The 12,687-nt window shown below is 44.9% G+C and overlaps 1 protein-coding gene across 1 annotated transcript; it reads left to right on the forward strand.

Annotated features, from left to right (window-relative positions):
* The first annotated feature begins 3,626 nt into the window (after positions 1-3,626).
* LOC124667780 (glycoprotein 3-alpha-L-fucosyltransferase A-like) lies at positions 3,627-9,772 on the forward strand. The gene is made up of 7 exons (XM_047205057.1): positions 3,627-3,968; positions 4,881-5,041; positions 5,715-5,956; positions 6,953-7,057; positions 7,962-8,118; positions 8,780-9,007; positions 9,298-9,772. The coding sequence occupies exons 1-7, from the start codon at positions 3,642-3,644 to the stop codon at positions 9,551-9,553; spliced, it is 1,476 nt and encodes a 491-aa protein (XP_047061013.1). The 5' UTR covers positions 3,627-3,641; the 3' UTR covers positions 9,554-9,772.
* The last annotated feature ends 2,915 nt before the right edge of the window (positions 9,773-12,687 follow it).

The raw sequence follows: 12,687 nt of genomic DNA on the forward strand, positions 1-12,687 counted from the left end.
ACGAACCGTAGGGTGACGCGCTTAAGGTTTGATGTCGCATAAGTATATTCAGAATATGAGATGGAGACCGAAGTTTGTTCGGAGTCTCGGATGGGATCCATGACATCACGAGGAGGTCGGAATGGTCCGGAGAATAAGATTCATATAAGGGAAGTTAATTTCTAGGTTTCGGAAAAGTTAGGGATTTTTCCGGTGAAAGACCGGGAAGGTTCTAGAAGGTTTCAGGGGTCCCACCAGTGGGCCCACGACCCTAGGAGGCCTAGCATGGGCCGGGGGATGCTCCCTAGCCCAATGGGCCAGGGGCACATGCCCCCCAAGGCCCAGCCGGCCAAACCCCTAGGGTTTCCCCAAAACCCTTGGGGGGATCAACTTGGGGGGAAAGAAAACCCCCCTCCCCCTTTTGGCCGCCGGCCAAGCCCTAGATGGGCTTGGGGGGCCACCCCAACCGACCTCCCCCCTATATAAAGAGGGGAGGGAGCAGGGGGCGCACCACCCCTTCCAGACCTAGCTCTGGCCGCCCCCTCTCTCCTCCATAGAGCTGCTCCGGCTTGGCGAAGCCCTGCAGCTTTTCTCCTCCTCCACCACCACCACCACCACGCCGTCGTGCTGCTGGGATTCCGAGGGGATCTACCACACCTCCGCTGCCCGCTGGAACGGGGAGAGGACGGGCTTCATCAACACCGTACGCACGACCGAGTACGGAAGTGCTGCCGGATTGCAACACTGGATGATCGACTACATCAACAACGAGATCTAATATCGTAGGCTTTGGAAATCTTCGAGGGTTAGTCTCACATACATCTCGTTGCTTCGATCTTCATAGATTAGATCTTGGCTTTTCCTAGATTGGATCTTGGTTTTGTTCTTGTTCACGGTAGAATTTTTTTATTTTCCATGCAACGAACCCTTCAATGAGCGTATCGTCTGGTTGGCGCCGGGGTGGATCCGGCGTGCCGCCCGGTTGGACCGGGCCAGGGACCGGGCGCGCCGGCATGGCGACCGGTCTGACCGGATGCTGAGCCGGCCTGGACTGTGACGTCTCCTCTCGCGCATGCCTCCCGCTCCTCCCTCGTGCGTCCATGGGGTGTCTTTTCATGTCCAGCTCCATGTCCAGCATCACGTCCATCTTCACGTCCAGCTGCTCCTCTCCTCCTCGTGCGATGCTTGCTCCCTCTTCATACCTGATCATACATAAGTAACAGGACTTAGGCAGTATAAAGTTTTCATCAATCAAAGTATCATTTAGGAACAAATTCACCTGTTGTTTAAGTAGCTTCGCACGAGCCCTTGTAATAGGTCTAATCCTAACTTCATTGGACTTGAGCTTCACAGCAGCTTCATCTTCATCTTGCAATGACGGAGGTAGTAGTGTAGTAGGGATGTCCTCATCATAGGGGAGGGGGCCGAATCAGCGGCAGAAAAGTACCTCGGCGTCCGCTGGGTGTACGGGCGGAGGCGGACCATGCGAGGCGGTCGCGCTCCGGCGGTGCATGGAAGCGGGCCGAAAGTGGCCGGAAGTTATCGCGCTCCGTCAAGCGCGCGAGGAGGCGGCCGAAGAATGAGAAGCCGAGGCGCCCCCCGATGCCAACTCGTGCAGCCCGCCGCTGCCGGCGCTGCCCCCGCGCGGCAACGCCGACGCCGACGCCGACGGGCTGCCTCTATCCTGCGGGAGCACCTCCGAGGCGGTGGCCTTCGAGGTGGCGGCGCTCATCGTCGCCTAGGAAACGCCGGCGAGCAAAAACCCTCCGCCACCGACGGGAAGCGCCCCGGTGACACTCTAGTCGATCCGGGGACTAATCTAGTATAATTAGGCCCCTATACCGAATGTAGATCGAACAAGCATGTATTTTGCCTAGATTATTGTAAATTATCGACGAATTCAGCTTGATCGGAGCAAATCGGGTTCAATCGCGACTTTGATTTTCCTGCGACGTTTGATTTTCGCTTTTTTGGTTCGCGAGTTCGGTTTCTATTCTGCGATGTGACAAAATCCAACTCTTTTCAGTAGTTCGGGAGACCGAACTCGATGTTTTAGGTTCCACGATATACGGGCTCTGCTAGAGATGCTCTTAGGCCCAAGCTTGTTGCCGCCTGAAGCATCTCGCTGCTGGTTAGGCCCACAACCCAACAGGTATTCTTGCTCTTTTTTTCTTGGTTTCACTTTTTTCTTATGTTTCTCTTATTTACTGTATTTTCTTGCTAATATTTTTTGTACACAATTACACTTTTAGGGTACTACTCCCTAGAGGTAGACCTTTTCACTGGGAACCCGCGCTAGCAATGAGACGACGTGTGGCACACATCGAAAAATGATGGACGATACATGCACACAAAACTGAAAGCCACGCGACGAGTTAACGCCGTTGATGCATCGTCACGGCCGGGTCGGGAAGGGACGCATGGCATGCGCTACGCCGACAGTCCGGTGGACACCGAGGACTGCCGTCAGCGTAGCCGTCTCTACGCCGACGGCCAGTCTACACCGACAGTCGCGTTTGGCGGCTGCCCTGGCCAGGCCGTACGCCGACGGTCCCGACATTTGGCCATCGGCGTACAGCTTGGCCCTCGGCATACTGTCGCATTGCTGTAGTGACTGAGGCAAACAGAGCGAAAGCAAGAGATGCATGCAAGGCACACCTCGCCTCAGCTATCTGGTTTCGCTCGCTGCCACATAGACAATGGTGGGCTACACCAGAAAAGAAGAGAAATCGCTGATGTAAACAAAGAAAAAAAAGAAATTAGGTTGAGATCTGGGTGTTTTTTTGAAACAGTTGGAACCTAGGTGTTGGCCAACATGACCCTGGCAAGCCGCACCGAAGCCTGGCTTGACCGGCTCGGTATATGATCCGGGTGCAGAATTACTTATTTTGCTCCCAGGGTATCTAATAGAGTTTATCTCTATATTAAATATATATACATTGGAATACTCTGGAATTCCTTTGTTTTCTTCAATCCAATTAGGTCCTACATAATTAGTGGAGGTATAACACGAGAATAGGTAATTTCCTTATGGTGGCACTATTTATTAGTTTGGTTTAAAGGAATGAAGCGAAGGAAAATCACATAAGAAAAAAAAAATCCTTTGATCCCAGTGTTATTGGAAAAAACTAGATATTCTACAATCCACTTGGACCTCTTTTCAAATTTATACTTACAAAGGAAAATTTTCTTATTTATGGAAATCAAACATCCAAATTTGCAAAAAACAAAATCAGTACTCTGTTTTGCACATGCATTCGTATCATTTTCCTTCAGTTTTTCTTATCACTTAGGGTGCTAGACTTTATTTTAGTAAGATGTCTATTAGAGCGGTATTTTCTTTATTTCAGGAAAAAAATTATGGGTCGGAATTTAAAGAACCTACTAGAGTGTACTTATGATGTATTGTAGCTTTACTTTGCTTTACTAGAGTATAATAAAATAAAGCTTTACTTTTTTTCCAAAGAAAAAGAAACACTTATTTTGTCAATTTGTTGCTAGTGATCTTTGACCAACGTTTCTACTCTCAACTAACCTCGACCAACTCTAACGACTCCGCCCTCGCCTCATCCCGCCGCATCTCTCCTCTCGATCTCGCCGCCCATCGCCGCCGCCGGCAAGGCAACCGCCAGCCGGAAGAGTCCTGCGGGCTACCATCAGCCATGAAGGGCTCCCACTCGCAGGCCCAGGCGGCAAGCCGGCGGCGGCGTTGCGCGTGGCTGCTCCCGCTGCTCGTTGGCGCCGCTTTCCTCGGCGAGATCGCGTTCCTCGGCCGCATCGACTTGTCCAAGAACGCTGCGGCGGTCGAGAGCTGGACTACCTCCTTCTACCGCCGCTCCGCGAACTCGGGCGAGGACGCGCTTCCGGGTGGTGGGGACGGCGATGACGACGAGATCCGGCAGTGCGTGGAGCGGCTCGAGAGGGAGGACGCCGTGCCCTACGACCGCGATTTCGAAACGGACCCCGTCCTCGTCGGCGGCGCCGCTAAGGCATGTCCATTCCCCCCTGCTCTACATTTTGTATTGACGCTAAGGGGCTCCACGGATCTGCTGCCTAATTGGGTCAACATTTATTTTTTGACAACGCTTAGCTGGGGAATGGGGTAGCTTTAGTAACGTCTGTATAAGTTCCAGCGATCCCTCCGAATTTTTGCAGAAAATCTTCCCAAGGTATTGTCATATGAACTTTTGGGAGCTTAGAATATCTTGATCGAAGCTTGTAGAGCTATTAGCTATACTTGGTGAAACACGATGTCACTTTGGACTTGCTACTCATGTAGGCGCTTAATTCCGTTTTAATGCTGTATTTTGAACTAGCTGAACTTGGAAAACTGTCAGAAGAAGCTCTTTACTGTTACAAGGATCTTTTCAGGTTGCTTGTGTTTGTCTTGGAGATTATGTCTTAACAATCCAACCTGTTCCTAGTAGTTATCAGACACAAATACTGGGATAGGTCAGTAATCAGTCTGACCAAGTCCGCTTCCGTCCCTAATTTGTAATTGTATTTCAAATTTTGGAGATTTGAAGCTAGTTCCTGTCATTGAAATCATTTATCAGGGTACGGAAGAAGGGCTTAGGAGTCAGTATTTTTTATATTTTGTTTATAGATTAGAACCCACACGGTGCCATAATGATGTAATAATCATATAAACAAGTACTAAGCAGGAGTGATGCTACTGTGTTAACCAAGGAACACTTTCTGAAAACAAAATGCTCTATTGCCTACTTTGTCCATTAGAATGTTTGGACGTTTAATTGTCGTGTGTCATTGTTCACTTGATGCTACTGTGTTAACCAAGGAATACTTGATGCCTCATATCTAGAACACTAATGTTCCCATCTTTTTTGTTTTGTTTTATTTATTGTTTCCATCTATAATGCTTACGTGTTTCCCCCTCTCAGGATTGGAATAAATGTTCCGTAGGGTGTGATTTTGGGTTTCCAGCTAGTAAGACACCTGATGCTAGTTTTGGAATGGTCTCGGATCCCTCCGTAAAGAGTATCCTCAGATCAATGGAATCGTCTCATTATTATTCAGAGAACAATATTAATGCGGCTCGAGGGTGGGTAAGAGCCAAGTTAATTCTAATTGGTGATTTCCAGTTATCTTTGCTTGTTTGAATTGGCATGACAATACTTATTTAGTGGTCAGAATTAATTACAGCGCCGATCGACCAGAAATTTAGAATTGTGATGTGCTTCCTTTATATATAAGATAATTTAACACCCCGTCCCAGCCTCCTAGTTCCTCATGATATACATATTAAGTGCAATATTTAGTGGTCTAATGTATTTGTAGGTTCCATCTTTGATTAACTTTGAAATAGCATAAGAAAGTATGGTGGTATTATTTGGCTATGAGATCAGTATGTTGCTGACTTTTAACAGTTATCACTTCAAAGAAGATCTGTAACGAACACTGCGTTGAACATGTTATTCTCACTTTAGAACCATATTATTGTCATGTACTCCCTCTGTTTACAGATATAAGATGTTTTAGACACTTCAAAGTGAACTAGATACACACCATAGTGAGTGAATCTACACACTAAAAGTAGACTAGATACATACCAAACTAGATGAATCTACTAAAACCTAAAACATCTTATATTAGTGAACGGAGTTGTATTTCGTATGCTCAGCTGTTGAACCATTGTGCACGCTCCTTGTAGGATTTATTATTTTTGATAATCATTATTGTGATTTTTGGGGCAACTCAAATCCTTTCTGTCACAGGAGAGGGTACCAAATTGTGATGACAACCAGCCTTTCATCAGATGTGCCGGTTGGCTACTTTTCATGGGCTGAATATGATATCATGGCACCCGTTCCTCCAAAGACTGAAGAAGCCTTAGCTGCAGCTTTTATTTCCAACTGCGGTGCACGCAACTTCCGTTTGCAAGCCCTCGAGATGCTTGAAAGTTTAGATGTGAAAATCGATTCTTATGGTAGCTGCCATCGTAATCATGATGGCAAAGGTACACTTTTCTCTCAGTACTTCGCTAGGCATGTTTGTATCATTAAATATTTCAGCTTATAAACAAATGCCGGATATGCTCTGTTGTGCTTAGAAGGCTCTATGTAGTGGCCAGCTACGCCAGTTAACGAATATGGTATGCTGATATTAGTTTTAATGCAGCCAATGCAATAACGGTATTGGATACTAAATATGCTGTCAATGTGTGGTTTTATATGAGATAGATTACTAATTGAGTCTTACTTAGCATGACACAATCTTCTTTTCTAATTATGGGTTCTTGAAGAACATGGTGTTGACTGTTTGGGATTTAGAATGTACTTTGGTCATTGGTATTTGGTAGTAGTGAGCATCTGGTAACTTCACAATTGATTTGAACATTCAGTTTTTTCTACCTACATATGTGCTCGTAATTTGAGTCTATGAGGTGCTGGCAATCCCACCTCCCAGGCCATGTTACATGTTTGAATTGAGTACTTGGGAAGGGGTTTGAATGTATTACATGGCATCAAGTGCTTATTGGTTGAACAAATTTTAACAATGAAGACATTGTTAGGTCCAACTTTGCTAATTAAGGTCCTAGATTGTATCATTATACTTACTCCCACCTTTTGCAAACATGAACTGTTTTGGACATCATAACTCTCTTGTATATCATTTTTGTTGCTGATTAGGCTATATTAGAATTACCCAAACAAATTATGTATTACTGTACTTTATAATGAGTCTACTAATACAAGTTTTTTTATAGCCAATCTATGTAGGTTACACACTTATGATGGTCAAATATGAAACTGTGTGTAATAACCCTGAGTCTAGGGCGACTTATGTTTGTAAATGTAGGGGTAATCAATGAGAAGATGACACATCATGCTTTTATGCTTGAATGCATAAATTTTGCTGTCTATTACATTTGCTTTGAGGAAATCATTGTAGTACTTTGATGCTTGAATGCATAACTTTACTGTTATATATTTGATTTGCTGCTTGGATGCAGTGGACAAAGTGGAGACTTTGAAGCGCTACAAATTCAGTTTGGCTTTTGAGAATTCTAACGAGGAAGATTACGTTACAGAGAAGTTTTTCCAGTCATTGGTAACAGGTAAGAGTGTATGTTATAACCACTCACCCACACCAGTGCACACCTATCACTCACACAATTTACATGGGGTAACTTTATTGGCCATCACATGCTGCGTATAAGTAACAATGCTGTGCCTGATAACTTCCATTAGTTGAGTAATGAATTTTCTTAACTGAGGGTGTTAGTTAATCGGTAATATTTTGATGACATGGTTTATGTTGTGGGTGAGTAATACATAATATGGTAGGGTTGCACCGATTGAAGAGAAGCTTGTCCAACACCGACTAAGGTGGTTTGGGCATATCCAACAGTGCCCCCCTAGAAGCACCAGCTAATAGCGGGATTCTAAAGGGTGGGGAAAATACTATGAGGGAAAGGGGGCGACCAAAGTTGACATGGGAGAAGGCTGCAAAAAGGGACTTGATGGATTGGAATGTACCTAGAGAATTGGCTCTTAATAGGACTGCACGAAAATCAACATCCATGTGCTGGAATCTTAATTTAGTCTCCATGTACCTAGAGAATTGGCTCTTAATTTACTTTTTTCCCCTGTCTTTAACCTTTTTGTTTCCATACGTTTCTGTTGGATTACATATCCTACGGTCCTACCCAACTTGCTTGGGACAAAAGGCTTGTTGGAAATTCTACGTTCTCACCGGTTGAGATGTTTTTTTTTTTAATATCATCTTCAAGAAACTTGACATTATATTGTGGAACATAAAACATAGCATCCAACAGATAGAAGTACCAAGTTTTCTAATGTATGGATATTCCATGTTTGCTCATCGAACACTACCATTTTGCTTCTATGGTTTATCTTAATTTAAGTTCCAGGGGTTGATTTTCATTTTAAGTTCATGAAGTTCAAATTTATTGCTTGAATGGAAGTGATTCTCAATATTTGACTTGCACCTCACTACAGGGGCCATTCCGGTTGTCGTTGGTGCACCAAATATTCAAGAGTTTTCTCCAGGAGAAGGAGCAATATTACACATTAAGGAGCTTGATGACGTTACTTCAGTTGCTAGGACCATGAAACATATTGCATCAAATCCTGATGCTTTTAATCAATCTTTGAGGTTGATATCCTGCTTTGACTGTTGACCTCAGTCCTGAATGTGACATGGATATAGTGCACTAATAATTTTGCTGGAACAGCACATGTTTTCTGACCAAAATTTAGACTCAGTTATGATCCATATTTGCAAGATCCAATACTGAATTAGTATGATATCGGTGGACATCATGGGGGCCATGTTTATTTATCTTAACTTTTAAGCTTAATTCATGTTTATTAAGGAGTCTGCTGTGTTGCATTATGAACTGCACCATGGTGATGCTTTCACTTAATTTTTATTGCATCAATATCGGGTATCAATCTACATATCTGGTAAATATATGACTTGTTCAGAACCAAATTACTGCCCAATTGAATATCCCAATGAATCAATTCCCCCAGTGTAGATAGGCTTTCGTGTGGTCATGGCACCTCGTACTAAAGCTTAGGATGCAATCCTTGAACATGACTGTGCAACAGCATGAAAATGATGACCTACTGGCTTATATCACGCATGAGTTGCTTGAATTAGGTTTGCATTAGAATGGAAGCTTAATTTTAACTTACAAATGCTGTTGTAATAAGCTGTTTCTCTCTCATGATTTGCTTGGACTAGGTTAGGCTAAGTTCAGGTCTTCATGACCTATGGTTTTGATTGAATACAATTTGTTTTGCATCTGTAGGTGGAAGTATGATGGTCCATCTGATTCGTTCAAGGCACTTATTGACATGGCAGCGGTTCATTCATCCTGCCGCCTCTGCATACATATCGCTACGAAGATTCATGAAAAAGAAGAAAGGACTCCAAAATTTATGAATCGCACATGTAGTTGTTCCAGCAAAATAGGAACAGTATACCACTTATTTGTTAGAGAGAGAGGGAGGTTTAAGTCGGAAAGCATTTATCTAAGGTATGCAAAGAATGTTCTACTTACCCTGTATTGGTGGCTGGTATTTGCAGTTGACAATAGAAATAACCAAGAGTAACAAGGTCAACTTTACATCCTGTATTCCGTAGTCTTAGCCCCTGTTGTGCTTATTTCTCAGGAAGCTGCATATGTTGCTTAACTACAACTATTTTGTTGTCAAAGGTCTCAACCGCTAGTTTCTTTGCATGACAAAATTAAGTCATTCTTACTGCATATTTTATTTGCTCATTTAGTTCTGCATTCTTATACATGTTTTCTGCCTATCCATGCAGATCAAACAAATTAACTTTAGGAGCTTTGGAGTCTGCCGTACATGCTAAATTTGGATCCATCAACCATGTTCCTGTATGGAAAGATGAAAGGCCATCAAGTATTCGAGGTGGGAATGAGTTGAAGGTGTACAAAATTTATCCAGTTGGTCTTACAGAACGACAAGCATTATACAACTTCAAATTTAGTGACGATGCTGAACTTGCCAGATACATTAAAGACCATCCATGTGCAAAGTTTGAGGTAATTTTTGTATAGCTACAATATAGCAATTTTTGCGTCCTTTGGCAACCCCAAACTAGTTCTGTCTTTTGTGTGTACTGAGTTTCTGCTGTATTGTAAGTTAGGGCTACGTAGCAAACAGGTTCATGTTTGTGTAACGTCAGTCGTGATGCTAAATCACAACTTTGTAGGCGTTGGGGTACACAGGCTGTAAATTTCCATTGACAGGCAAGCTGTTATATTTGGCCCTTTTGAGGAACTGTTTCGAGAATACTTTTGAGAAAATGTAACAAGTGTTGGCATGACACAACTAGCGGTTTTGTGCTTCGTAATGACAGTGCTGAACTTTGCATAACTGAGTAAAATTAAGGCACAGTCATGTTAAGAGTTCTTGCCAAAAAACTCAATAATCCAATACATGGTTTCGGAATGCATGTGTAATTTTTTTTTTTAAAAAATCACATATTTTTGTTTTGAAAAGAAGACCGTATTGACCTGTACGCAGAAGTATTTTATTTGTCATTTCATAACAAAAAGGTCCACTTTATACAGGGAACAATAATAATCGTTGGAAGATGAACCTCACATTTCAATTTGTGCAGTTGGAACCCTCTGAACTTAATAATATTCCTCGGTTTTCCTGACCATGAGCTTGTTTTGTATAATATCGAGATATTACCAAATGAAGTTGATCCACGTGAATAAGATTGCGACTTGTAGTGCTAACTTTAACACTCCCAGTCTGCTATATCAAAAATTGCATTCACCAGGCGTGCTCAGACAAAATGTAAAATGAGTAGCATTAGTACATCAACATTTTACAATACCAGTGCCCAACCGAACAATATCCTTCTGCATCATGCTGCATCAAAATTGTACCGAGCTAATTTTAAACATGACACTACTAGCCATCACAAAATCGAAAATCATTGGCCATGTTGAAAACTTGAAACTAAGCAAGTTGTAGGTACTTTTCAGAAGTAGTACAGAAGTAGAATATTGAGGCCTGGTTTGCTAAACTTCTCGCGTGTTACGAGCTGAATCCGGGCCAAACAAATTATACGAAAACAGCGAAGCGAGTGCAGATTTTTTGTTTACATCGCAACAAACTTGGGCGCCCTGGTTTTGGGCTGGAGCCCGGTGAGCCCGGTGGTTGTCGGTGGGATATGATGTATCATTCAACACAACGATAGCCATCGCAAGGTTCAAGTGACCTAACCCTACCACCGCGACCCCGTGAGGCGGTGCCGCGCCGCCCGGGGGATCCCACCGACAACCACTCCATCCCCCGTCCCCACCCTCCTCTCCTCTCTCCGCCACCGTTGAAGGCGTCGCCGGCCAAAGGCTGCGTGGCGGCGCTGAGGCGCCCGCTAGGAGTGGCCAGGGGTGCGAGTTGGTGCCCTCCCCACCAACCGCTATGATGCGCGTTGACGATAAACGGAGGCAACGACAGCCAACAGAGTTGCCACATCATCTGGGCCCTAAGTTGGCGGCCTCAGACATGGTTGCGACGACTTCCTCCTCCGGAGGTAGACGACGACATTGGGATCCGGTGTGGGGATCCTAGGATCCCACGCCGATCTCTAGCGGTGAAGATCTAGTCGACGACGAGCTTGGGGTGATGAGGTAGATGGTGAAAAATTCGCTTCGACCTTGGTCTTTGCGGACGATGGAGGTGTCTCTTAGCATCATTACCTTGTCAAATGCATCATCTTTGCTTCTCTCGTCACTACAATCAGCGAGTTGAGGATGTTCGGTTGCCGGTGAAAACCATGCTCCGACCCTGGTCATGGTGTGCGATGACGACATTACACGTTGTTACCTTCTTGAAGGCAACGCCATCACAACATGCGTGTACTCACTCGTGCTGCTCCAGGGGAAACCCTAGATTTGAGTCTCCCGGATCGGACGACGGGTTCGCTTTTCGCGTTGTTCTACCTCTTGGGGCATCGTTTTTGGAGTAGTTATTATATGGTGGCGGCTAGTGGTGGAGTGGTGTTCATTTACCGTGTCGGCGATGGAGTCTCGGCGGCGTGGCGCAGTGGGGTACTGGTGACGGACGCGAGATGATGGACGTGCGCATGATGGTTGAGCTGGCTGGGGTCGTGGTGGCGCCGATGGCAGGCTTGGCAAGGTCAATGCGTTGATTTCTCTTGGAGATTGATTCACAAAGGACGGCGGAAGAGATCTCTGCAGCGTGCACAATGGTACATGCCAAGGGCTTGCTTGATTGGTTGTGCTTCTTACCCTCCAATGGATGGCTTGGGAAGACATTCAGCTTGTTAGATGATGTGTGTTGGTGTCAGATCAGGACACATGGCCCTGTTTTTGGTTACCGCCTTCTTCAGTCTTGTAGGTATAGTGAGATGTCGGTTGGAAGATGGCTTCAAGTTGATCGATATTTCTTTTTTTAAGAAGTTTATTAAATAATCTGATAAAAGAAAGTTTTATGTATCATTTAACACAAAGGCCTGAGGCTATGCTCCCAATTTTTTAAATAATCACAAGGTTCAGGCCTTGCTCCATGCCAACATCCCACAGCCCGCGATGTCATTGACCTAATGACCTTTGACCCAAGTTGTTTTCGATGAGCGCCTCATGCACTGTTCTTCGGTTGCGGGACTGATCCGCTAGATCGAGAAGCAATCTCACCGACAGTTCTTTAGATAATAGGCATGAAAGTATCCAACTTTGAATTAACAAAGCCTCCAACGGCAACAAGATACAAAGTGCTGAACCCAGCTTACAAAACGAACCACACACCCACGCGAACTACCAACAGAAGGTACAACCGGAAGAACGGACAACAAGGTCGGCCATTACTAAGACTACGAAGAACCGGAGCAGAGCTAGACAACAACAGTGTCGGGCCGGAGCTCACCCGAGAGCGAGCCATCGAACACGCACGCCATCGACAGAACCCCTCCGTCATAGAAACGCCACCGGATGCCGACCACCACCGGGAACCAACCCACGCTGCCCACACACCAGAGAGCAGCACCAAGGAAACTCAACAAGGGAAGGGTACGAAGCAAGCCTTGCTGAAGATCGCCAAACGAAGTCACCTTCGCCACACAACCTTCGGAGAGCTGCTTGTTGTGGGCTCCAAGACGATGTCTTCAAGAAGATCGCGACACCGGAGTGCCGCCATCGCCCGATCCGAGGATCTT

Source organism: Lolium rigidum, chromosome 1, assembly GCF_022539505.1.
Source record: "Lolium rigidum isolate FL_2022 chromosome 1, APGP_CSIRO_Lrig_0.1, whole genome shotgun sequence".
NCBI lineage: Eukaryota > Viridiplantae > Streptophyta > Magnoliopsida > Poales > Poaceae > Lolium > Lolium rigidum.